The 27,629-nt window shown below is 33.7% G+C and overlaps 2 protein-coding genes, 1 non-coding gene and 1 pseudogene across 6 annotated transcripts; 1 reads left to right on the top strand and 3 right to left on the bottom strand.

The window, feature by feature from the left end:
- Positions 1 to 10,793: 10,793 nt before the first annotated feature.
- On the bottom strand, positions 10,794 to 14,501 carry LOC125206493 (annotated as a pseudogene).
- A 2,775-nt stretch (positions 14,502 to 17,276) lies between these two features.
- On the bottom strand, positions 17,277 to 17,349 carry TRNAK-CUU. Its single transcript has one exon. It is a non-coding gene; the product is annotated as a tRNA-Lys (tRNA).
- A 561-nt stretch (positions 17,350 to 17,910) lies between these two features.
- On the top strand, positions 17,911 to 23,612 carry LOC125207666 (casein kinase 1-like protein HD16). 4 transcript variants are annotated; one of them, XM_048107100.1, is made up of 17 exons: positions 17,911 to 18,111; positions 18,273 to 18,684; positions 19,716 to 19,847; positions 19,939 to 20,012; positions 20,093 to 20,162; positions 20,243 to 20,301; positions 20,383 to 20,460; positions 21,120 to 21,214; positions 21,296 to 21,362; positions 21,452 to 21,581; positions 21,691 to 21,909; positions 21,991 to 22,133; positions 22,299 to 22,473; positions 22,583 to 22,673; positions 22,759 to 22,916; positions 22,994 to 23,182; positions 23,258 to 23,612. In XM_048107100.1, exons 2-17 carry the CDS (start codon positions 18,304 to 18,306, stop codon positions 23,315 to 23,317), a joined length of 2,121 nt encoding a protein of 706 aa, XP_047963057.1. In that variant the 5' UTR covers positions 17,911 to 18,111; positions 18,273 to 18,303; the 3' UTR covers positions 23,318 to 23,612. The 4 variants fall into 4 exon arrangements, with proteins under 4 accessions (XP_047963057.1, XP_047963058.1, XP_047963059.1 ...); XM_048107101.1 differs by having other exon boundaries at positions 18,252 to 18,684; XM_048107102.1 differs by lacking the exons at positions 17,911 to 18,111; positions 18,273 to 18,684 and having other exon boundaries at positions 19,780 to 19,847; positions 20,227 to 20,301.
- A 41-nt stretch (positions 23,613 to 23,653) lies between these two features.
- LOC125207667 (protein SAWADEE HOMEODOMAIN HOMOLOG 1-like) lies at positions 23,654 to 26,090 on the bottom strand. Its single transcript, XM_048107104.1, has 9 exons — positions 25,918 to 26,090; positions 25,215 to 25,300; positions 25,086 to 25,131; positions 24,865 to 24,979; positions 24,617 to 24,698; positions 24,453 to 24,504; positions 24,170 to 24,313; positions 23,975 to 24,094; positions 23,654 to 23,895 (listed from the first exon to the last, which is right to left on the bottom strand). The coding sequence occupies exons 1-9, from the start codon at positions 25,957 to 25,959 to the stop codon at positions 23,773 to 23,775; spliced, it is 810 nt and encodes a 269-aa protein (XP_047963061.1). The 5' UTR covers positions 25,960 to 26,090; the 3' UTR covers positions 23,654 to 23,772.
- Between the last annotated feature and the right edge of the window lie 1,539 nt (positions 26,091 to 27,629).

Here is a 27,629-nt window from a genome sequence, read left to right as displayed (position 1 = left end):
TATATATTAAATATTATATGTAAAATATGTATATATATAAACGTTATATAAATATTAAAAATAAAAAGAAGAAGTATAAAAGTGTGCATGGGAGTATATACGGTGTAGATTATATAAATGAGTATTATTTAATAGTTGTGATTAGTTAATATAGTTAATTAAATGATATTTGTGTATATATGGGTATTAAAATTTGTTTGCCTGCTAATATTATATAAATATGTTTGGTTGATGCTCTTGGGAGTATGTTAAAGTGTAAGTGGAGTATACCTATATGTGCATAAAATAATTTTACGTAAAGCATGTATATGTATAATATATTCCTTGTAAAGTGTTAGAAATAGATAAGTGTTTGGACTTCTTTTTTATATTATTATATGTAACTAATTAAATGAATATTTTTTTAAGCCGCAGTACAAAATTTTATGGTATAACACGTTTCAAGTTTTAAATATTTACGTGTCTTTCTTTAAAAATTAGTTAGGTGAGTAACCATGTTAAGCTGACATTATATATAAATAAGAGATGAGAGTTAGCAGAAGGAAAAAGAAAAAGGAAAAAAATAACACAGAAAATAAAAGTAGAGTTAGAAACGTAGATCAAAAAGTAAAAATATTTTATACATTTATGCACTAAAATGAAATAGAATTGCCGCTCTCGGATTTCAGGATCGAGAAACTGACTAGGAGACAAATTCAGAATATGAGTTATCTGTTGTATTCAGGTGTGTATAAATCACACTTTTAATTTTACATATTTTATGTGATTGATTGCTATGTGTTAAATGGAAGTGAATATTTGAATTATATGATGTGAGCTTGAAATGGTTATGTGTTATTTGATATTGATGGTGAAATGTGACGTGGATATGTGATTTGTGCAATGAATATGTTTATCTATAGTATTGGAATTAATTGATGGAATATATGGTTATGTAATTGGTGCAATGGATATGTTTGATGTATCATATTGGAATCATTTGAATCATGGGATTAAAGAGGATATGTGACAGTCTTGCTCTGGATCTGATATACAATGGCAAAAGACCTACGGGTCATATACAATGATAATAGACCTACGGGTCAATACAAAGAGCAAAGAGGGACCTTCGTGGAAAGGTCAAATCAAAGAGGGGCCTTCGTGGAAAGGTCAAAATATGCAAAGAGGGGCCTTCGTGGAAATGTCAAAATATGCAAAGAAGGGCCTTCGTGGAAAGGTCAAATAAATATAAGGACCTACGGGTCGTATACAATGGAAATCCCGGGCAGATACCAGGCTTGATCTGTCACAGAATAATGAAAAGAACGGAGAGGCATATGCATATGAATATGAAATTGTTTACGATATTTATTACTTCTGGTGATATATGTTGGTGAAATAATGTGTTTGATATTTGTGTGTGAAATTAAAAGTAAGGTTTATATGCACTGAGTTGTGGCTCATATAAACCACTAATATTTTTCAGGAATAAGATATCAGTGAACCCTTTTGTCAACGTGAGTCATAGGAACTCCATATGTTATCAGGACTCCATATGTTATCAGGGTCGGCGGCTGACACGTTTTTGGAAACCTTCTTCTCCTCATCATTTTTTGCATGTAGATAAATGTGTAGTATATAGAGTGGTGAGAGGGTCTCACTGCAGTTTAGAATGGTTTGAAATATGTACTTGATAAATGTTGAATTTTGAAATGATATAATATGTGCGTTTTATGTACTTGAAGCATTGGATTAATTTATTTAATATTTAAAATTTATTTATATTAAGTGCATATGTCATAAGGGTTGAGGTGTGACATAGAGAGAGGTCAACAAGAAAGTTCTTAAAGTCCCATCAATTGAGCAGAAGGAAATATCTATATTGTAATTTGATTCAATTGATATTTATATATTTTATCCCCAAATTTATTAATAGGTTATTGGTGCACTCTTCATCTGCAATGTGATTATTTGGACTTATTTCCTAACATCAATGATACAGGTGCAACTAATAGACCTCAAGAACTCGATGAGGTAGCGAGACGGCAACTGACTATAGGTCCACAATGATGAGATTGATTCAAATTTTAAACTTAATTTAGTGTATACAAAAGTTTTAAAAATTGATGAGTGATTATCCATTGTGTTTAATTCTTTATTGTAGTAGATTTTTATCTTCCTACTTCATGATTTAATGTTTAAACATTATATTATGTGATTTGTTTCAAATTTATTATGCTTCAATGATGATTTGTATAGATTTTTGATTCTCATATAACTAAAATTGATTCTAATTTTGTTTAATTAATTTTAAAATAAAAATTAATGTGTTAAAAATATATTAATCTGTGCATAGTACGGGCGTTATACTTAGTTTCTCTAATACTCCACACCTTCCACTCCAGTCCCCTAGCTACAATATGCACCATATTCAAATTAGTTACAATATCTTTAAGAAAAATAATCAAATAAAAGTAAATTCTATAAATTAACATTAAAATTAATTTATTGAAGCTTTCCTTATAATGTTACTGCACTAATCTTGAATTACAGTTTAGTTTATTAAATTTCTTATCAACTCTTTCTAAAGTTTGAATCCTCAATTATGGTTTGATTATTTAAAAAATGTAAATATTATGTAGCAGAATAATTAGTGATGATAGAAAGATGACATAAATGAAATAACAAGATGATTGATTTATTATAATAACTAAAATGTAGTACTCCATTAATTGGGGGAATGTCCATACAGTGAAAAGTTAATAATGATTAATATGTAATAATTGAAACGACAAACTTCAGACGAAATACTATTTTATCAATAATATCTTGTTAATTGTGTAATTAAAAATTATGATAGCTAAGTTGATCGTGAAATATACCGACACATGGACATTCGAATGCGTGTTTAGTCTTATACTATGTGAGTGATTAACTATGAAATTATGAATGTCAAAATCAATAGAAATATTGAAAGGTGGATTGATGTGATTTCATTCAATAGATTAAAGTATATACTTTATTACAGGTGTATGCATAGTGGCGTACAGATTTTAGTAATTCGGTTTTGATCAATTTAAATTGCTACATTAAAAAGAGAGATTAAAATAAATAAATAAATAAAACTATGTAGCAATAAGCGGCCGAATTCAGGGGTCAGGAGGAGGCGGTCGCTTAAAGTCGACCGGAAATGCTATGATCACAGCTTGATTTAGACTTTTTTTTAAAAAAAATATAGTAAAATGATATTGTTTTGTTGTTTTTTTAAAAAAATATACATCTTATTATAGAAAAAAATGTTTCTTGCTTCTTCATTCGTTCCCTTCAGACTGCAATCTCTTTTTACTCAATAAATCTACTTCCAATACAATGTTCTTGTTCCACCACTTCCGGCCAGCAGAAAATAAAAAGGTTATTTAAATGTAAATAATAGTACTCCCTCCGTCCCAAGATATTAAACCCTTATTCCCTTTTTGTAGTGTCCCAACATATTTGAGCCATTTTTATTTATCGTAAAAATTTACTTTACTACCAACTTCATTTACACCACTTAACAACATCTTCTAAATTTTTGTGCCCAAAAGAAAGGGCTCTAATATCTTGGGACAGAGGGAATAACTATTTAGTTGAGCTAATGATTCTTACTAAATTACTAAGAAATGAATTAATTTTATTTAAATTTATATATTAATTATAACAAATTATATTGTGATTAAATAATGTAACACTAGACAAAATGCACAGCAAAGTCTTTGAAAATGAAAAGTTACCCAAAGAAAAGTAAGAAAAAGTTGGAGTGTTGGTGGGGATTAGTGCTCAATTATTGAACTCTTAGAGAATGTACAAATTATAAAAAGTCTTACTTTCATTACTTATATTATAATTTATTTTATGATACACAGACGACCAAGTATACTTCATGATTCCTCAGATCTCCAATGCATATAACTTATGAATAATATAACTTCTGAACATCATGATGTTTAATACTACTACATTTGTAATAAGTCTAACGTTTTTTAATCTTGATAAAACCATTAATAATTTGAGTTTCTAGTGGATGATATATGTATGGTATATTCGAATTGTCGAAAAATACAAATCGACTTAGTTAAGAAATTGATTTAATTCTTATTTTTTTGTGGTTTTTTTTTTTGCTATTTACGGTTATTATTTACTGGATTTATTTGAAAGAAACTTTTGTGGGTTGTACTTTGATTCTTCACAAATGGGATAATTGTACATTATGCAATGCAACCAAACAAAATTCAAATAATTCCAAAGTTGTGCATATGCAACAGCACATTTTGCATATCCTCTTATCTAAAAATCAATCACCTTAATTAATTGAACATACGGAAAGTACTTTAAATATCAGTACTTTATATCCACTTAGGATAAAATTGATCCACATTGAATTGTTAAGTTTAATTTATCCACAAATCTTAAACATTAACACAAAAGTCTGGCACCTTTATTAGCAATATCTCAACATTAATTGATGCATTATTATCGGCAATAGTGTGGTAAATTAAAGTTCATATCGTTTACTAAGATTTAAATATTAAATGTTGTATTTGGATTTAAGAATTTGAAGAAGATATAGTACTACTAATTAGTACTCCCTCCGTCCGCCATTAGGAGTCTCATTTCTTGGCGGCACGGATTTTAAGAAATGTTAAGAAAAATGGATTGAAAAAAGTTAGTGGAATATAAGTTCCACTTGTATATATTAGTTTTAAATTAAATGTGAGTGTAATGAGTTAATGGAAGGTGAGACCCTATTTTAACATTAATTGATGCATTATTATCAGCAATAGTGTGGTAAATTAAAGTTCATATCGTCTACTAAGATTTACATATTAAATGTTACATTTGGATTTAAGAATTTGAAGAAGATATAGTACTAAATAGTACTCCATCCGTTCGCCATTAGGAGTCTTATTTCTTGGCGGCACGAGTTTTAAGAAATGTTAAGAAACATGGATGGAAAAAAGTTAGTGAAATAGAGGTCTCACTTGTATATATTCCCTCCGTCCCGCTTTAGTAGTCTCATTGACTTTTCTGCCATTTTTTTGTAAAAATGATAAAAAATAGTTAAAGTGGAGAAATGGTAAAGTAAGAGAGACAATAATGTAGATAAGACTATTCTCTATATTATTGTCTCTCTTAATTTACCATTTCTCCTCTTTATCTATTTTTTTTTATCATTTTCACAAAAAGAGGGCAGAAAAGTCAATGGGACTGCTAAAGCGGGACGAAGGGAGTATTAGTTTTAAATGAAATGTGAGTGGAATGGTTAGTGGAAGGTGGGACCCTATTACTATTTATGGTAAAAGTGAGCCGGGACTCCTATTCACGGACGGATTAAAATGAAAAAACGAGACTCATATTCGTGGACGGTTTCGATTAGATGGTTTAAAATAACTTGATGGTATAGAAGTTGCTTGTGTATGAGTTGATAGGCTATGGGTGTTTATTATTAGCATACAATCTTTTATTTTCTTCTCATTTCGTTTGTATTATGTGATATACTATATGCACTGAAATTAATCGTAAAATGGTAAATATGTGCACACGGTCCAACCATCATACATGAATTAAGTTTTAAGTGTAACGACATGAACAAAAGAAAAGAGGGGAATCAATATAGAATATGATCGATTCACTCGATTCATCCATTGAGTGTGAGATCTCCATCATTGGTTATCAATCACGTTGAGACGGAGAAGTTCGGACACTAGTCTTTAATCCTTTAATCCAAGAACAAATTTGAACAATTTCATATTTTAAATCTATTTAGTACTACTAACTAATAAATTTGAACCACAAACTCTAGTGGATGAGTGTGTGATCGACTATCGATTCCCATCTATACATGTCATGTAAATTGACAATCGTCCAAAAACATAAATCATAGTAACAACATTACCAATTGTAATTATATTTAAAGGTTGGTCAAATTGAAATTAACTTAAATACCTCCCAACACATTTTATTGTGACACTCAATAATGGAATCTTACAAGACCTAAAATTTTAATACTAATAATGGAGTAATATACTAGTTTTGCTTTTTATTGCTCTATTTGCTTTACTAAAGCTGATAAAGGGCTTTTTATTTTATTTTACTAGTGATGTTTAGACTTAAGTCCCACACACTTCCACTTGTACCTTAAAATAGGGGCACTTTCTTTTTGGATTTATGTTTCATGGGAAAAATTATTAGTGTTGCACTAATTTGTGTATTTATTTGTTTTTTTTTTCATAAAGGAAATACATTGATTCAAAGAGAACTTTATTTTTATTTTCGAAGTTGTATATACTTTTTTTTTGAAGTGTATATAAATGTTTATTTGGATACGACAGTTTTTAGTGCACTTTTGCAATCTCTCACTCATTGCACTAAATCTAACAATTTTAATGTTAAATTTGTTGTCTTAATGTGAACTACTTATGTCTCCAGTACACTTATGACTTTATTTATTTATTTTTCGAAATGGGTTTTATAGTGTCTAATTTCGATTAATAGGATAGGAATGTTGATTGTCGATGAATTGGACATTGCTCTTTGAAATACTGGTCATGTAAATCCCACAATGAAAACACAAATATATCACACAAATTGACTAATTTAATTGACTAATTTAAGAGAAAGATGCAACATAAAATATGAAACTCGCTTTATTTTGCAAATTGAGTTGTTTGTCTATAATATTGCGAATATGACACGAAATGATGATAATCCTCTTGACGAATTATTGTCTAGTCCCTCCCATGTCTTCAGAAATAGTACATTCTAAAAAGACATTGGTTTTAAGTAATTAATCTTATATAATTTGAATAAACAATTTGTATCCATAATAATACAATTATTAAATAAATTTTGAAATATATTATAGGAGTATCAGCCTTGACAATGAGTAAGTATGAATGAAGCTCTATTGGTAGCCACGTCTGGGTGTTGGCAAGGGTAATTGTTTTTTAAGTCATCAGCAATCGCAAAGTAGCATTCCCAATACGCCGTATCCTGAAGGAGATAACAACAAATATCCCGAGGGTTATCATTAGTAAAGTTGCAGATCTCTTTCAGCAGCCCAAATTTACATACATTAACCCAAATCTTATAGCACTCTTTCGGATCGGCACTCATCACAATCAAACTACTTATCATAATCACCATCACCATCATGAGTTTTGAGGACTGATCATGCTTCTAAGATACTTAATATAGTTACAACATCTTGCTTTTATACATGTCATATCACCTACTTAATTCATTTCATAACTCGTAACCTACATTATCAGTTATCACCATCAATTAACTTGTAATTAATAAGTCAAATTTAACCAACCATCAATTAAATTGTATTTACGAAGCTGAATTTAACTGAAAATTTTAAGCCTTCATTCATAACTGAAAATAGAAATTCAAATTCACGGGCTATCAATTCATGGCATCTAATGATGCATATAATCAAAACATTTTTCTCCAAAGTAGGTTGGTCGTCGCCACTGTAGTTCCGTGGCAAGTCGTTGAGAATGTCTATCTCCTGGAACTCGCTGATATGAGTCAAATGCTGATTATATTATAAGATTGCACATACCACATGATATGAGTCAAATGTTGATTCAAATTAAAAATAACAGGGTTTGGATATTTGAGACCAAATTTTCAGGAAATAAACACTACAAATATAGATATGATTATGAGGAATACTTAATTATATTATCCAGAAAAATAATGAAAATTTGCTAATACTACTATATTCATACCAGAGTTGAGCTAAATATGGGCCTGTTAATAAAGAGGATAAATGGGCTACGAGTCATACAATTCTACTCATTTGGTTTGAATCAATATTTTGATTTGACCATATAGTGATTGTATACATAGTACTATTTTATTGGCAGTAGGTATGATAACCTTTTGGTTATCTAATCTTTTCTTTTTTTTCAACAAAGTACTAGATTAGTTCATAAGATAAAAAGACATTGGTTTTAAGTAATTAATTTTATATAATTTGATCACTAATAGAACAAACAATTTGTATCCATAATAATACAATTATTAAATAAAGTTTGAAATATATTATAGGAGTATCAGCCGAGACAATGACCAAGTATTGTTGAAGCTCTACCGCTAGCCACGTCTGGGTGTTGGCAAGGGTAATTGTTTTTTAAGTCATCAGCAATCGCAAAGTAGCAATCCCAATACGCCGTATCCTGAAGGAGATAACAACAAATACCCCGAGGGTAATCATTAGTAAAGTTGCAAATCTCTTTCAGCAGCCCAAATTTACATTCATCAACCCAAATCTTGTAGCACTCTTTCAGATCGACACTCATCACAACCAAACTACTTATCATAATCACCATCACCATGATTGAGTTTTGAGGACTCATGCTTCTAAGATACGTAATATAGTTACACCATCTTGCTTTTTATACATGTCATATCACCTACTTAATTCATTCATAACTCGTAACCTACATTATCAGTTATCACCATCAATTAACTTGTAATTAATAAGTCAAATTTAACCGACCATCACTTAAATTGTATAATTATGAAGCAGAATTTAACTGAAAATTTTAAGCCTTTATTCATTACTGAAAATAGAAATTCAAATTCACGGCTATCAATTCATGGCATCTAATGATGCATATAATCCCTATACTTTTTCTCCAAAGTAGGTTGATCGTCGCCAGTGCAGTTCCGTGGCAAGTCGTTAAGCATGTCTATCTCTTGGAACTCGCTGATATGAGTCAAATGTTGATTACATTATAAGATTGCACATACCTGATATGAGTCAAATGCTGATTCGATTAAAAATAACGTGGTTTGGATATTTGGGACCAAATTTTCAGGAAATAAACACTACAAATATCGATATGATTATGAGGAATACTTAATTATATTATCTAGAAAAGTAATGAAAATTAGCTAATACTACTATATTCATACCAGAGTTGAGCTAAATTTGGATGTGCATGGTGTGGGTAACATATTCGTCAAATCCTATAAATTTACATAGCAAAAAATGAGGAATAAATGTAAGAATACACATGTTACTAAAATGAGATAAAAACAATACATACATGTGTTGTTCTCCACTAAAGAAGAAAGCTTTTCTCCAATCAGTTCCTATAAAATGCTCTCTAGCGAGCCAAACAAAATTAATCAATGACAGTTTACAATAATATATTCAATAAAAAAATATTTTGATAATTAGGTAAATAGTCTAAATAGTCTTACCCATGAAAAAAAAATCGTGAATCAGATACGCACTTCACTCTTGTTGTTTTGTGTAACAACGATTGAAACTTATCACAATGTAAAGTAGTGGCTAATTCACCAGCCGAAGTTCCTGATAATAAAGCCTATAAAATAATATAAATTAATATCAAGTAGCAATCATAATTTAATTAATTAAAGAGTTACTATAACACATACATTTTTAACATTTCCCATTCCGATTCGTAGAAGCTCATCCATCATGGCATCATATATTCTCGCACATCTATAAGTCAGGTTGTGTTCATGTGTAAATGTTGAAATCTGAAATCATACATATGCAAGCATTAGTTATAGTATATTTCAAATTAGAGAAATGAAATTGTGATTTTGATTGGATTTAACTACACATATATACCGGGATTAAAAGTGGAATTGTTGTCGAGCATCCCATCAAAGGGTACGCTACCATTATTCGTCGATATAAGCTTAGCACTACTTCCTAAAGGATATCTGACTTACAACCGATCGAGATGATCAACGACACTCAAGCTCACATACAAAATGCTCTCTACAATTACAACAAGAACAAGAACCTCATCAAGAAAGTGTCTCTCTATTCTCATCTCTCTTGTACTCTCGGATAGTTGAAGAAGAAGTTGAATCTCTCTACACTCTTCACTCCCTTTTACTTGAGCTAAAGAAAGTGTTAGCTCTCCCAAAAAACCCCAACTCTGTTTTGGCCGTTTAACTCCCAAAAACAAGTTGATTAAAGCATTTTCCTTTTATCTCACTTCAGTCCCCAAACTCTTCCTTATTTGTTAGTTCCACCCTAAACATATATTAAGTGTCAGTAGTAATGTAGCCATGACTTGTGTCTCTGCATAATAATTAAAATAAAAAGTGGAATGTTCTGATCTTTCAATTTCAGTTGTTTCCTTCTATAGTTAACTGGAAACATTTTATTAGAGTTTTGTTTATCAAATGGGAAATTCTAAAGTAATTTCGTTTTATTTTTCATTTTATTAAATTCTAGGAAGGCATGTTGAGGTAACTTCCCCTTCATTTTTCGACTGAACAATACTTGATCATCATATTTTCGACTGAGCAGGTATGGGCTTATATTCTCAATTGGTAACACACAATTTTGTTGATTAAAGGCTGAGCTTCGTCCTAGAATGCCAACGAGCAGCTCCGGCCCGAGTAGGTATGATAGACTTTGGTTATGTAATCCACTCTTTTCCAACAAATAAAACATAAGAAATCATAAGATACAAAGACATTGATTTTGAGCAATTAATCTTATATTGTTTGATCACCAATTATTAAATGAAGTTTGAAAGAAAGCCTTGACAATAAGCAAGCATATCTGTAGCAACAACTGTGTATCTGGGTTTGGGCAAGGGTAATTGTGTATTAAGTCATCAACAATTGCAAAGTAGCAATTTCATAATCACCATCACCACCATTGAGTTGCAACATCTAGGTTTTATAGATGACATATCACCCACTTATTTCATTTCATAACTCATAACCTACATTATCACCATCAATTAACTTGTAATTAATAATTCGAATTTAACTGAAAAGTTTAACCCTTCATTCATAATTGAAAATGGAAATTCAAATTTACATGCTATCAATTCATGACATCTAATGATGAATATAATAATCGCTACACTTTTTCTCCAAAATAGGTCGGTCGTCGACAGTGCAGTTCCGTGGCAAGTTGTTGACCATATCCATCTCCTGGAACTCGCTCCGGTCGAAATACCAGTCTCCCACGGCTTCGGCTATATTCTGAAAAATACACTTCATATTAAATTAGTAGTGTGTGACCAACCAATTTGTGTGACAGATACTTTATATAATTTCACTCACTTTATTAGCAAGTCCGTTTCCAACAATCAATGAGCATGTCGAACTGCTTATGTCTTCCATATGGCCATGTAGGTAGCAGCTATGTACAAAATAGCCTCTTCTTGAGGAGCTATTCGCAATTGTACTTTTCAGCGTATTTATCAATATCAACCTAAAATCTAAATAAAACAAATAGTATGAGAGATTGATTCATATTAAATCGAGTTAAAAATGGCAATTATATTGTATATACCTTTCATGATTTCTAGGTCAGTCGAATTGCAAAGCATCAAGTTTAGGATGCAACTGGTCCATTGTGGGCTTTTAGCCGGGAACAAAGTAATTCCTATCTGTGATGGGTAGATTGGAAATAAAAAATATAGATAATTAATGAAATCAATACTAATAATTATTACATTATAAGATTGCTCATACCTGATATGCGTCAAATGCCGATTCAATTAAAAATAGTGGGGTTTGGATATCTGGGACCAAATTTTCAGGAAATAAACACTACAAATACAAATATGATTATGAGGAATGCTTAATTATATTATCCGAAAAAGTAATGAAGATAAGTTAACTAATACTCCCTCTGTCTCACGTTACTTAAGTCACTTCTTTTTTGCACTCATTTCGAAAAATGATAATAAATAGTTAAAGTATAGAGAGAGTAAATTAAGAGGGAGAATAATGTAGAGAAGAGTCTTCTCATTCGTATTCCCTCACTTGCTTTACTCTCTTTTTTCAACTATTTATTATCATTTTTCCAAAATAAGTGCAAAAAAAATGACTCAGGTAACATGGGATAGAGAGAGTACTATATTTATACCAGAGTTGGGCTAAATTTGGATGTGCATGATGTGGGCAACATATTCGTCAAACCCTATATATACATAACAAAAATGAGGAATTGATGTAAGAATCCACGTGTTAATAATATATAATACTACTTGATTATATAACAAAGTAGACTAAAATAAAAAGAATACATACATGTGTAGATACCACTCTAGAGAAGAAAGATTCCCTCCAATCAGCCCCAAAAAAATGCTCTCTAGTGAGCCAAACAAAATTAATCAATGATAATGTAGTTTACAATAATATATTCCATAATTTTTTTTTTCGATAATTAGGTAATTAATCTAGATAGTCTTACCCATGAATGAAAAAGCCTGAATCAAATACACACTTTACTCTAGTTGTGCTGTGAAACAACGATTGAAACTTATCACAATGTAAAGTTGTAGCTAATCCACCTGCCGAACCGCCTGACAATAAAGCCTATAAAAGTAATATAAATTAATATCAAGTAGCAATCAAAATTTAATTAATTCAAGAGTTATTATAATTTAATAGCACATACATTTTTTGCATTTCCCATTCCGATTCGTAGGAGCTCATCCATCATGGATCATATATTCTCGCACCTCTATAAGTCAGGTTGTACTTCTACGTAAATGTTTCAGAAATTAAAAAATGAGTGAAGCGATGTAGCTATAATTGAATTGAGTAAAACATACAATTAGGACTAAACCGGACTCATCAACCTTCTAGTTCGTGTTGAACCATCCAGTCCGGTTTTTAAAAGAGCGAATGTTAGGTTAGTATAACTAATTGTGCTTATTGGTGACATGGAAGAAATTTAAAAACTTACCGGGTCTACATCCTGAACATCTGACATGAAAGATGAGCCGTCACAGTAGAAGATTTTGACCACGTGCCAATTGTAGAAATCTAAAGTCATACATATGCTATAATTAAGTTATATATTTCAAATTAGAGAAATGAAATTGTGATTTTGATTAGATTTAACTACACATATATACCGGGATTAAAGGTGGAATTGGCGTCGAGCATCCCTCCAAAGGATGCGATACCATTCTGCGTCAACATAAGCTCAGCACTACTTCCATAGTTAGTTCTGCTTCTATTGAGGCATTCAGCTACATCCCGACACCACCCACCACCCTTGCAACTCCAAATTGTTAGTCTTATTATCATAAAAGCTTATAAACTCAACCATAATAGAAGTAAATGATAAAAATCCACAAAAGTTCATATTCATATACCTCTAGGTATACGTGCCAGTTGTCTACTCCGTCTCCGAACCCTGGGCTATAAGCATAGGCCGGAGGGGTGCCGTCTAGACAGACTATATATACAAATAGTTAGGCAATGAATTAGCAACAATTTAGAATTAAACATATATGTATATGTGTGTGTATGTACGTACCAGCTCCTCTGGCTACAGCGGAGTCCAACCAGCTCCTCTGGCTACAGCGGAGTCCAAGAGAGTGATGGTGACGTTGTGGCCTGCTACGATTCCGGCCGCAACCAAAGATAGGATAGTAAGTGCCAGTACTAATGTAGACATGACTTAGTGTATCTGCACAAAATTGACTTGTTAATTAGTTGTCAAAGGCAAGAAAAAAGCACAAAATTTGTAGCAGAAACACAACAATTGATCATAATTGCAGAAGGAAGCCGATCCATTGGAGAACTAGTGCAAGGATAATACTGAAACAGATGAGTGCAGAACTTATGATGACTAATACTCTGTTTCTTCATCTCTAAACCTTGTAAGATTTTAGTTAAAGCCTTTGAATGAAACAAGGATCATGATTTGGGATTTATGAATGCCAACACACCTGCTGCTTCTGAACATCAAAACTCTGGATTTAACTTTTGTACAAATCCTTTTCATAACACATTCTCACAACTAGAGAATCAAGCATCATAAGCACAAACATATGTATAGGAAGTGCAGGTTAGCATCAAAAACACGAAAGAGAAGTGCATCTATCCGAATACTACTAGTTGTGGATGTTTCAACTTCACAAGAATCAATCAATGAGTAGCATAAATTAATTCAATAGATTCCATAAGAAGAGTGCAAATGATCAAATCCAACAACAACCTAATCTTTGACCAAAACATGAGACTACGCCTAATAGGCAAGTACAACATCAGCATGGATCATTAGAAACTTCCTTCACAACCATTTCACCACTGATTAATTAGCTATCATTTGAGCAGCAGATCTGAAAGGAAAGGAAAGGAAATGGGAACATACCGAGACGGTGAGGACTTCAGAGGTGGCGACGGCGAAAGAGTGTGTGAACTGAGAGCGTAAGCAAGCAGAGAGAGAGGCGGAAGGGTGAGTTGAGACTGAGAGTGCAAGCGAGATGGAGATAATTAAACTTTCCTAAATCTGCATAAGAAAGGTCAATTAATTAACAAAATGGAATTAAGTTTCAAAAATTAGATTTGTGCAAGGAAAGGAAAGGAGAAGTTTAACATACGCATACGGTGATGGAGACGACGCCGACGAATTCAGAGCTGGCGACCGGAGACGAAGCTGAAATTCGAAACAGAGGTTGAGAGTGTAAGCTGTGTGAGAATGAGAGTGTAGGCTGTGTGAATGTGAATCTAAAATCTCCACTCTTATTAATGAATGGAAATGGAGATGGAGATATCCATCACACCTGCCAACCTTTCCTAAATCTGCATGGAATTGGACCATTCTTATTGGTCTACACATATAGTAGTATTCTTTATTTATTTACTCCCTCCGTCCCTCATTAGGAGTAGCACTCTGATCGGGCATGAGTTCTAAGAAATGTAAAGAAAAGTTGGTTGAAAAAGTTAGTGGAATGTGGACCCATTTTTTTATATTGGTTTTATAATAAAATGTGAATGAAATGAGTTAGTGGAATGGGAGACCTACCTATCATTTATGGTAAAAGTGAAGTGCTATTCTTAATTGGGGACGGACCAAAATAGAAATTAGTAACTCTTATTCAGGGACGGAGGAAGTATTTATTTATCTTCTCACTCTCAACATACATATCCCATTCCCAACTTTAAATTAATTCACCACCTACAAATGATAAATTTTATGTCTTCAACTAATACAACTCCAAATTAGTGATATATTGATCTCTATTAGTATCCGAGTTTGCTTAATTGTTATATATCCTCCACTGAATATTAATTTTGAGGTCATTCTTAAATCAACATACGAAAACTACTGGATTGTTATATACCTGCTAGTTTAATTTGTTGGATTATATCCTTAGAAATTGACTCAATATTTACTCCTGATTTTGTATTCCAATATATGAAAATGCATTTTCATTTGGTTCCTGTCCACATACTATTATTACTCTACTAGAGTTGGGTAGTGTTTCCTGATCTAGTTATTTTTAGTGTACAAAATAAATATTTTGAAAAACTTATCTCTTCCGTAAAAGTTAATTGAATGAAAATGTGTGAAAGTCTCCAAACAATTAATAAGGTTAGGTTATAAAATGTTGCAGAGAGCAAAAATAGAAAATTTATTGAAATTTGTGTTCTCCCTTTTCATAGAATTCAAAATTGAACATTATATTTACCAAACATATACCAAACAAAGTAATACATGTATTCTCAATAATCAACATATATACCCCATTCCCAACTTTAAATTAACTCATTTCTCCACCTATAAATAAGATTATATACTACTGAGATTAAAACTTAATGGATTGTTACATGTTATTTTTTTGGATTGTAGAATACTAATATTTTTAGAGAAAAAAATGGGAGTTTTAGAATTCGGAATTGACTCAATACCATTTAGTTGTAGTAGTTCTCGTGATTAATCTAATTTGAACTCAATTATAGTAGTATTTGACAAGGAAATAAGAGATATGAAAGCATTTTGATTCAGCTTCTGGAATATATACTTGGAAAGGAAACAGGAGATAAGATAGCATTTTAATTAGGCTTCTGTCCACATACTATTATCACTACTACTGAGATTAAAACTTCAAATAAAAAGCATAAATATTTACCAAACAAAACTATGGGAAATAAAAAAATGATCAACAAATTTAAGGTCTTTAACTCAGACAGATTATTGATACTATATCACTATTAGTGTTCGAGTTTTACTTTGTTATTAATAATCCATCCAATTTTGAGATCTTTCTCAACAATTTTCAATCAAAAGGAGTATATGAAAATTAATGGATTGTTATATTCTCGTTAATTTTTTGGATTATAGAACAAGGAGTATTTTTAAAGAAAAAATCACTCAAAAATTACTCATCCTGTCCGCGAATAGGAGTCCTTTTTTCCCATTTCGGTCGGTGTGCATGCCGTGAATAAGAGTCCCGGTTCACTTTTACTATTATATAAGCTACATTCAACTAACTTATTCCACTCGCATTTCATTTAAAACTACTCCATATGTAATATAAGTGAAACTCATATTCCACTAACTATTTTTTTTTACCATTTTTCTTAACATTTTTTAAAATTCGCGTCCGAAAAAAATGAGACTTCTGCTCACGGACTGGAAGCAATGTTTTAGAGTTACAGCCTTATTGACTCGGTAATGTATGCATCCACTCCTGTTTTAGTAGGAATTCACGTGATTTTGTATTCCTACGATATGAATTCATTTTAATTCGACCAACTTGATACATTACATTTCCTAACTTGATGTGATATATGCCCGCTATATAATAATGGAGCATTAACATTAATATTTCAAAACATATCAATTGATGCATCTTGATAATGCATTCACTTTTTTGCCTGCTGAATCTTGTAAAACATGGGCCATAAATTATTGCACCAAAAGTAGTGTAAAATTATGAAGATGATAATTATTTTTGACTTTAAATAGAACAATTCCTAATCTTTAGGTATATCTGTTTTGCATTAAAGGAATGATTTTTGGCCTACCATCCACCTTGTCGCATTTGTAATCTTTTGCAATATCATATCCATAGATTAGCAATATAATTATTTTCAATTTAACTCTTGAAATTATCATGTGACCATATTAGCTAAAGTTAACCCGAGAGATCAACAAATTTGGAGTTCAATGTATTAAAACCGAGGCTTGATAAATATCCTTAGAAAAGAAAGTAGGTCACCAGCCAATACAAAAATTCGGAAAACAAAATCAACACACATCTTTTAGGATTACCCTTCACATTGTCCACTTCAATAATTTCATCAAGAATTCTTGTTTTGCTTTTAAGATTACTAAATAAAGCTATACATGTATGAAGTACTATATGATTTAAGAACTTTAGATCGTGAAAATCTACCATAAATTTATTTTAATTTAAAGTATACAAATGACCCATTTATTTAAAAGTATATAAATGGCCTATGTGTACAAAAATTAATATATAATAAAACGCCCACCGTGGGGCTCGAACCCACGACCACAAGGTTAAGAGCCTTGCGCTCTACCAACTGAGCTAGACGGGCTTTTGTTTGTCTTCGTAACGTATTAAATTATATATATGAATATAAAATTAACAATACATAGTAGTATTATCAAACTGACAAGCTAATAGTTCAAAGTTTTCATATGTTTAAAGCGATTAAATAGATATATACATTTAAAACCGGAAGAAGAATCTTTTTTGTCCATTTTATGGCTCAAGGTGTTAATGAAATACATTCATTAGTGTAATCAAATTATCTATTCTATCTATATCACAATTACAACGAATCAAGTGTTTATGCACATGTATTGTGGGGTCAATATGATTCTCACCTATTTTGTCTATACATAATCTCTTTTAAAGTTAGTAAAAAATAAAATTTGTCCAAAGTTAGTACCTGTAATTTTCAAGACCAAACTCCTTGAGTAAAATTGGAAAAGCCCAGATTGGAGAATTCCATATAAGTCGTCTTTCATATTTGCCCCTAGCTTCGCTTTAGATAACAACCTCTCAACCGTTATGAACAAGGGTTTTTTCGTCATTTCGTTATCCTCCCTTAATAAGCCAATTCTGCAAATCGTTGAGACGGTTTTAATTTTAATTTTAATTAAACACGTTTCCAAAAATATTCGCACACAATTCCCTCTCCGGAAAAAGCAAAATCGTGTACTGTTTGTTTCTCTGAAAAATCCGATCACTTAGTTTTCGCGCTCCGTTTCAAAACCCTAGCTGTTCAATCATCGCTTTTCTCACTACATTTCGACGATCGCCGCTTTGTTTCGCAATTCAATTCCGATTTCTGGTACGTATTGCTTCTTCTGTGTGTTTTGAGTATCTGATTAAGCCCTAATTCCGGCGGAATGGATGGTGAAACAACGTCGGCATGTAGTCACACAGATTGATTGATTTCTCGCCGGAATTGAGACGTGGCTGTTTTCTTAGGTTCAATTGTTTTCAATTCAGGGAGTGAATGCTAGAAATTGGAGGATGAACGATGCGGGCGCTGCGTGGCGGAGTGGGGAGAGGTAAGCAGAAGCGGCAGGACCAGCCAGTGGCGTATGAGGGCGACAAGAACGTCGGCGATAATCAGAATCAGGATAGTGAGAAAAGAGGGAAGCCGGAGGGGGAAAACGCAGCGATAGCTACGCGTACGAGGAGGAGGAAAGCGGCGGCGGCGGCAGCGGCAGCGGCAGCGGCGGCGGCAGCGGCGGCGGCAGCGGCGGCGGTTGAAGTGAAGGTGGTTGAAGAGGATAAGCTGGTTCCGGAGGACGAGAGGGAGGAGGTCGGAGAGAAAGCAATGGATAGCGGCGGCAAAAGCCCAGAGAGGGGAAATGTGGGTGATGATGAATTACCCTCCACGCCCCTTCCTGAGAAGGTGAGAATTTGAATTCTCGTTGTAGTTCATGGTGGCTTTCTTGTTTCAGATGATGATGATGATGGTTTCTGCATGCTTGTTTTTCGATATGATAGATTGTTATATTTAACTAAAAGTTTCAAGCTTTTTATTGGCTGAGGCAATTGAAATTTAATATTTATGTTAGATTGCATTGGGTATCTGAAACTGATAAATTTAATGTTTAATGCATTTTGAGTACTTGTTGATTTCAGTGTGTTGCCATTTTTTTTATGTTAATATCATCTGGAAAGAGGCACATGGAAACATTCACCCTCTTTAGAAAAATACAGGGTGGTACCCTCACACTGCGCATACACCTTCTCGGAAAAGCACAAGGTTTTGTGATATTGTGGGAAAAATTGGAATCTTGAGTGAGTGGCATTGATTAGGATGAATAAAATATTACGATGATGAAACTCCATCTAATTTATGAAAACTGAATCTCGAAGTACTATATCTATTATATGTAGGCATTGATAGTTAAGTAAAATATTCAAATGATATAATGTTGTAAAATGCATGATTTTTCACTACTTTTAGTCTATGCAGGTTGACAAATTATGGCCAGTTTTATTTAATACTGGTGCCTGGTAGACATTGATATGATTTTTAACTGGAAAGATTCAAAAAGCATTGCTATACAGTTTGCTAATACATCAGCCATTTTCATGTGGCTATTGTCTGTCCTCTCGAAATGGTTTTAAAGCAGTCACCTATAGGTTCACAATGTTACAAATGGTGTTTCAGTATGAATGTGTTTCTGCATTGTACTTGTTACTTCATCATTTAGTTTTGGTTGATGCTAGCAGGGTTGTGCCTGGATACTATCTTTTGAATCTATGACTTCCGAATGTGAACTTTAACAATCTGTGCTCATGTTATAAAAATATGCATACAGTTATTGATTAATATATATACAAAACACACTGTTGCTGGCCTAATGCGAATGGGACAATCTTCTTATCTCATCATGTAATGATCAGTTTGATTCCATGTTTTGAATTATATAGGTTCAGGTTGGTGGTTCACCAACATACAGACTTGAAAAAAAGCTGGGAAAGGGAGGTTTTGGACAAGTGTATGTTGGTCGCCGCATCACTGGTGGTAACATTCATGTAAGGACGGGTCCTGGAGCTATAGAGGTACATATGTATGCATTTGATTTGTGTGATATTATACTTAACCAAATATTTCTTACTCCAAATTCTAAAATTTTTGGAATGGTCTCTATAGGTGGCCTTAAAATTTGAACATCGCAACAGTAAAGGATGTACCCATGGTCCACCTCATGAGTGGCAAGTTTACAAGTAAGCATTTCTGTTTCTTTTGCGTCAATTAGATGGTGGATGTATCTCTGATCTTATCTTTTCTACTGCATCACTCTCAGTACTTTAGGAGGAAGCCACGGTGTTCCACATGTCCACTACAAAGGCCGACAAGGTGAATATTATATCATGGTAAGCATATTGCATGGTCTCGTTTTTCATTTACTTTTCCTTATAGGTTCTAATTTTTAAGTAGCACTTGGGTTGGACAGGTAATGGACATTCTCGGACCAAGCCTGTGGGATATATGCAATAATAATTCTCAGATTAAGTATGTTCCTTGTTTTTTTCTTTTTTTTTTTTCCCTAATTATCCTATGTGTTGTAATCTTATCAAACTTGTCAAATTGCAGTATGCCTATGTCGGTTGAAATGGTGGCTTGCATTGCCATCGAATCAATTTCAATATTAGAGAAAATTCATGCCAGAGGGTGAGATTTCATCTCCAAGTGCAAGTGTGGTTTCTCTGTTGTTAATTTACTTTCTTTATCTGCATAAATGTAATACTCCTCACATGTTTTGCATGTCTGGTTTAAGAGTATTAACAGTGGCTTGTTTCATCTGGGAAAGTTCATAAGATAATTTTCTATCTTGTTAGTTGTATTACTTGTTACCGCGATTATCTTTTTTCATGGTATGTGTAAGTGTTAGAATAGTTCCTTTTTCGCCCGGTTTGAAGTAGGTGTATCAATATGATTATAATTATAATTTGTAGGCATCATTCCAATGATAGTTTATTGTATGTAACATTACCATGTTACTGTTTCTATAGTGCTCTCTGTTCATATTTGTTTTGAGATTCTTATAACCAGATATATGCTGTTCCGATGATGGCTAAGTATCCGTAGCTATCATAGGATATATACATAGTTTGGTACTTTCTATTAGGTGAAGGAAGCTAGTAGTGGTGGAATGGCTGGGTACTTACTTTTGTTAGCAAAGTATGTAAGCATTTTACAGTAGATATTTTCTCTGTGAATCTCATCAATGTCTGCATTAATAGATATCAAGCTACTTGTATGTAAAGATAACTTAACTTTCGAAGAATGACTTACTTAGGATTACTTTGCTTATATGCAAAAAATGGCAGGTATGTTCATGGGGATGTGAAGCCTGAGAACTTATTGCTTGGTGCTGTAGGAAGTCCTGATGAAAAAAAGTTATTCCTGGTTGATCTTGGTTTAGGTAAATGTCTTGCACATCCTTAATGAAATATCTACTTTTATTGTTTTGGGCATATCTAGTTTCTAATAGTGACTTCATCAGCTACTAGATGGAGAGATGGAAATACTGGCCTGCATATTGAATATGATCAACGCCCGGATATTTTCAGGTTTGTACATGCTTGACATTTTTCTATTTCTCTGCTTGCAATTCCCCTTTAGGTTTTCCTGATCTTTAGAGTCTGAATATGGGTTTCAGGGGTACTGTTCGGTATGCCAGTGTTCATGCTCATTTAGGTAGAGCAGAGAGTCGGAGGGATGATTTAGAATCTCTTGTTTATACACTGGTCTTTCTTTTGCGAGGACGTCTGCCTTGGCAAGGATTGCAGGTCTTCTTTTTTCTACCTTATGGTGTTCAAAGTTTTGATTTGGGACGTTCCAGACATTTACTTATGTCAGCATTCTTTTTCCCCCTTGGTATGATCTTCTTTTCAATAGGGTGAAAATAAAGGATTTCTCGTTTGCAAGACGAAAATGGCGACATCGCCAGAAGCGCTTTGCTGCTTCTTTCCACAGCCTTTCAAATCGTTTGTGGAATATGTGGTAAATTTGAAGTTTGACGAGGAACCTAATTATGCAAAATGTATCTCTCTCTTTGATGGATTAGTTGGACCAAATCCAGATATCAGACCTATCAAAACTGAGGGTGCACAGAAGGTGCCTATTGTCACTTAATCTGCTATATCTCACTTACATAGTTTCGTTTGTCTAATTCCTCTGTCTTTGTTGGAAATTAAGCTTATATATCAGGTAGGTCAAAAACGAGGTAGGCTGCCTTTTGAAGATGAGGAAGATAAACAGCCTAACAAGAAAGTCCGACTGGGGTCGCCTGCATTACAGTGGATTAGCATTTATAATGCTCGTAAACCTTTGAAACAAAGGTATATGTTCACACTTGGATTCTCTCAATGTTTCCACTGAGTTCTTATCATGTATCTCGTATTTTTCTTTTGAACGTAATTCACCAGTTAGTTTCCATGTTTATTAGTAGTATTTTGTTTGCTCGTCTCAGTTACAAAATTCATGTTTCTTGGTTTATATTGAAGATATCACTTTAATGTGACGGATGCAAGGCTTTCCCAGATTGTTGCTAAGGGGAACAGAGATGGCTTATTCATCAGTTGCATAGCATCTTGCCAAAATTTGTGGGCATTGGTAATGGATGCCGGTACAGGCTTCACCTCTCAAATATATCAACTGTCGCCTTTCTTTCTTGACAAGGTACATCCTGGTGGCGGTTTTAGCACTTATGATGAATATATGCTCTCATTTTCGTTTGATTCGATTTGAAGATGTTGGTGCGTAAACACTAATTTAGATCTGCATACAGGAATGGATAATAAAACAATGGGAAAAGAAGTTCTACATCAGTGCAATCGCAGGAGCTACCAACGGTAGTTCCTTGGTTGTTATGTCAAAAGGTGAAGTTTTAGCCTGTGGTTAAACGTTCAGTTTTTTGCAATGTATTTGTATATACGTTCATTTAGGTGCATTAATCAATTGCAGGGACTCGTTATGTGCAACAATCCTACAAGGTCAGCGAGTCATTTCCGTTCAAGTGGATAAGCAAAAAGTGGAGCGAAGGTTTCTCCGTGACCTCCATGGCTACATCAGAGTTTAAATGGGCTGTGGTTATGACTCGTGGTGCTGGATTTTCGAAACAGGTTTCCTACTTTAGTCATCTCTCATTGTATTTTAAGTTTGTGGCATTTTGTAATTTACACCACTGAATCCGATATAGGTTGTGGAGCTTGATTTTCACTATCCGAGCGAGGGTATCCACCAACGTTGGGAGCAGGGATACCGTATAACTGCAACTGCAGCAACTCCTGACCAGGCAGCTTTTATCCTAAGTATACCGAGAAGAACGCCGGTGGATGAATCACAGGAGACGCTGCGTACAACCACGTTTCCGGCCACACATGTCAAGGTTGGTCCACCGACAACTCTGATAACACCCATACATCATCCATCGAACATGTTAACCGAATCTGGTTCGTTGCAGGAAAAATGGGAGAAAAATCTGTTCATCGCGTCAGTTTGCTATGGGCGTACAGTTTCGTAAAGGGCACGACGCATGAGGTTGAACCGGTACAGTTTCGTAAAGGGCGCGACGCATGAGGTTGAACCGAACGGCGTGAACATCGGAACCACGCAAGGAGTTTTGCGGCAATTAGGGGCAGTACAGAAGGTAGTGTTAGGATCTTTTGTAGGTTTGTTTTGCATAAAGTAGACTAACTAATGTCTTGTTTTTTTGTCATAATCTTTTGTCAATAAATGTGTCTAAAGTCCCCTTTAACAAGTGTTCTAGTTTTTTGCCATTGCAAACTAACCAATTAAAGCCATTACTATTTTCTTCATGTTCTTAACTGTGTGTTAGAGAGAGAGAGAGGAGAGACACTTGCGATGAAATCTAAAGGGTAAGAATTCTAAAATCAATTCTAAAATCATTCATTCCATCAAAATATACTGTCGGAAACCCGACCTTATGCACGGCTCGATTAGTCTCGATTAGTCGCCTCATAACAGCTGCAGCAAGCTCTGAGCCACACCGAGCTGCAATGGCACCAGCTTACGATCCTCGCCATCTTTAGCCGCCGGTTTCCTTGGCCTGTAACACAGTTTCTCCGCCGGAACCTTCCCCTGCGATCAGCATAACTGAAAACCTCAACATTTTCACCACTGCAACATGAAACATCCTTTCTAAAAAAAAACATTACACCTCAAGACCATCATCGTCCCAACGGATGGTGAAAATGCACAAGCATTGGCTGCTGTCGTGAACCGTCCTCTTGATTTCCACAACGCGTGCATCACAGTAGAGTGCATGATCCTCGGCTTCCTGGCAATCAATGGACTGTGTTACACACCTTGAAATAACAACAGAGGATAAATGCAACAAGAAATAAGGTTTTACCCGGAAGCAGAGAACGAGATCTCCAACACTGACTTTGTCGCATTCAGAATGTTCCAAAGGGATTGAGCGTTCGCGTACTGCCATGCTAACGCTCACCCATTCGTCTTCCTCTTTTCCGAAGCCAGTAAATCTCACACGAACAAACTGTCATATTTTTGGAAATGATTTGAAATGTGAATATTTGTGTCATTGTTTCAATATATGCACAAGTCCTAATAGATGAAGGACTAAAAGAAGGCGAATTCGAAGGAGGGGACAGAAAACGAAAAGTGTAGTATCGTACCAGATCGCCCGAGTACGTGACTCTGTAGCTCAGGAAGGAAGCCACATCAAACCTATGAATCAAGAAGTGAGATTGTACATCAATATACTTATCGAAAGAGTGACATCTAATTTCAAAAGCAACATGTCAGATAATGATCAGTATAACATAGATTGAATGCTCACCAAGCAGAATCCTTAGCTGATCTAGCTTCGAAAATCAAGGTTTGGAGCTCAACAGCTGCTTCACTAGCAGGGATTGTTGGCACTGCATAAATTTGCAGAAGTTTATCATCTCCAAATGATCAAAATCAGGGCATCGAGTTTCGAATTCTATGAGTCCAAGATCAAACAAGACGATTGTATTTGCTAACGTGGTGCACGAGAGCTTGACAATTTGTATGAAACATAAGTATCTTGTAAAAGAAATCAACCTCTACTCCTCTTTCTCAATACAGCAGTCTTTGAACCAACACTTCCTTTGTTGGGCTTAAACCGAACGACTACAGCTGCTGCGTTTGTTAGTTTACCACGGAACCATCTCTGCAACTGCAATACAAGAAACATCAACATCATCATAGATTCAAATGCCTAAACTACGCATACATACATACATACTAATGAATTATACAGAGAGAAGGCTACGAAGAACGACCTGTTCCCAATCTATACGCGGTTTTTCAGCACGGTTAATGCAACCACTGCATAAGAAAGACAGCAAAAACCAATCAAAGAGTTGAAACAAGTTCCTTATAAAGTCAACCATATGACAATAAGAGCTCACTTAAATTTAATGGAAAGCTCCCGACAGAACTCTTCTCTGGTCGTTTTCTCTCCGATTTCGTTGAGTAAGCTTTCCATTTCGATCATCTGCTACCAATCCAAACATCTCAAATCCCATTTCAAATTCAGCAGCAAAAGATCATAAAATTCCCCAAAGTTCATTTTTTTTATAGGAGTATTATAGTAAATCGATATCCAATTGTAAATGCAATGTATATTTACATAACACACACACACAACTCCAATCAAGAACTAATTTTTCCCAAACCCTACAAAAATTAAAATGCAGAAAAGAAATAAAAACAAATCCAAATTAGTCAGAAAATAAATGATCATGAATGTTGATATTTTCAGCCTTGCAAGAACTCATTTTTCCCAAACCCCAGAAAATGAAAATGCAGAAAAAAGAAAAATTACTCCAAATTAGTCTGGAAATAATGATATTGATTGTTGATGTATAGTTTTAGCATTGCAAGAACTCATTTTTCCGAAACCCCACAAAAATAAAATGCAGAAGAAAGAAAAACAACTCCAAATTAGTGAGAAAAATGATCTTGGTGGTTGATATTTCAGCATGCAGAGGATTATAATGTTGATAAAACAACAGAAAAATGAGAAGGGGCAATCAAACATGAGCAAAGGTGAAATCTTTACAAATGGAGTATTAAAAGAAAAAAAATGGCATTTCACATTTGAGCAGTCACCTCATCTAATGTGAATTCAGGTGAATTATCTTCATCTGCCATCTCTGTGTGTGTGTTCACTGAGTCAGTGTTTAATCACTCAGATTCTTGAATTCAATAATGTGTGGGTTTTTTTTTTAAAGAGTTTTTTTAGAGATGTACACATGTATTGAAGAGCGTTTAACTTCTTCGTCAATGATTTTGAGATGGGGAGATTCTCTACCATGATATTAGTGCAATTATCATGAATTGTTATCTTTCATTTTCCTTATCTTTTTGATTCATGTACAATTTATGAAACTTACTTTATATTCACAATCACCTGATTTATACATCAGCATCATTATTAGGTAGACTTAAATTTTCGAGCAAGACTTCTTCTAATTTTTTCCATTATTCGTCTCCTAAAAAATACGTACATTTACCAATTCCATCGATCTTATAAAAATATGAGTATTTCTATTATGAAAAGTTGTCCACAACTCATTTTTATTTATATAGTACTTCAATTTATTTACAACTTATACCACTACGATCCACCATTACAACTCATTAAATACTAATAATAATGTGAGTCCCACTTACCATTTTTTCGATGTTTACTATGTTTTCCGGACTCGTAAAATTCTCCCGTCTCCGTATTTAAGTCTTGTGTTCAGAAAGTGCCCCGTGGATGCCGAGGACTCTAGGTGGTCAGTGATTTGTGTTGGGCAAAGCTAAACAAACATTTGGTCATTTGGTGGATCCAATATGTATTTATATGTATTTCTAAGTCAAATTTTGGTATTCAATCTCAATAATCGATCTTTACTTCTTTAGTAATTCTATATTTTAACATTATATCTGAATTTACTAAAAAAAATACCTTTATTTTATGAATATTTTAAATGTTTACTGGCACTAATAATTTTAGAGAAGATATGACTGGAATTATTAATTAATTGCAAATTATACTTAGTTGCTGAAATTTGGTCTCTGTTTATGTACATAGGAGATAGTGGCTCTATAACATTGAAAGGGATCAAGCCTCCTAGTTTGTTTAGATATCATATGAATTACCATATCTTTTCTATATGATTTGATTTGTATCCACACATACGAGTCTTCCTTAATAATTAATCAATCAAGAATAGCAATATTTATCAACGGATTATAGGGTAGTTGGCAGTGGGGAGTTATAGTGAACTTGAGGTCACGGATCAAACTCTACCATCCGCTGTGAGACTTTCGGCCACAAACCAAAGCTAGCAATATCTATCTTTATTTGTTCTTTACGTTATCGTCTTGTCAACAGATCCAAACCCATGCCGCTATTAGATGGGAATACTCTTGCGCACAGCTTTATCCAACCGCCGAGCTTTCCCAAGGCCGCCGATCACCCTCCACCACCGCGCCTCTCTGCCGCCGGTCTTCAATAAAGGAAATTCCATTACGTCACCTACAATTAGGGGTAGATCAGTACAATATATTTTACCGTACCGATTTTTTGATATGACGAATTTCAATAATGATACCGTACCTTATTTTTTGGTATGTTGTAACATCAACGAAAATATAATATTTGAATTATAGATATTAATTATATTATTTTCACAATATTTTTTATAATTTATAAATATATTAAATATATTTTATATATAACTATATTTATATTTATGGGTATATACCGCAGATATATCCCATGTATGGGGTATATTCTTTAAGTATATACCATAATTACGGTATATACCTTA

This window comes from Salvia hispanica, chromosome 2 (assembly GCF_023119035.1).
Source record: "Salvia hispanica cultivar TCC Black 2014 chromosome 2, UniMelb_Shisp_WGS_1.0, whole genome shotgun sequence".
Taxonomy (NCBI): Eukaryota; Viridiplantae; Streptophyta; class Magnoliopsida; order Lamiales; family Lamiaceae; genus Salvia; species Salvia hispanica.
Note: the sequence above shows the minus strand (reverse complement) of the source record. Positions and strands in the feature narration are given on the sequence as shown.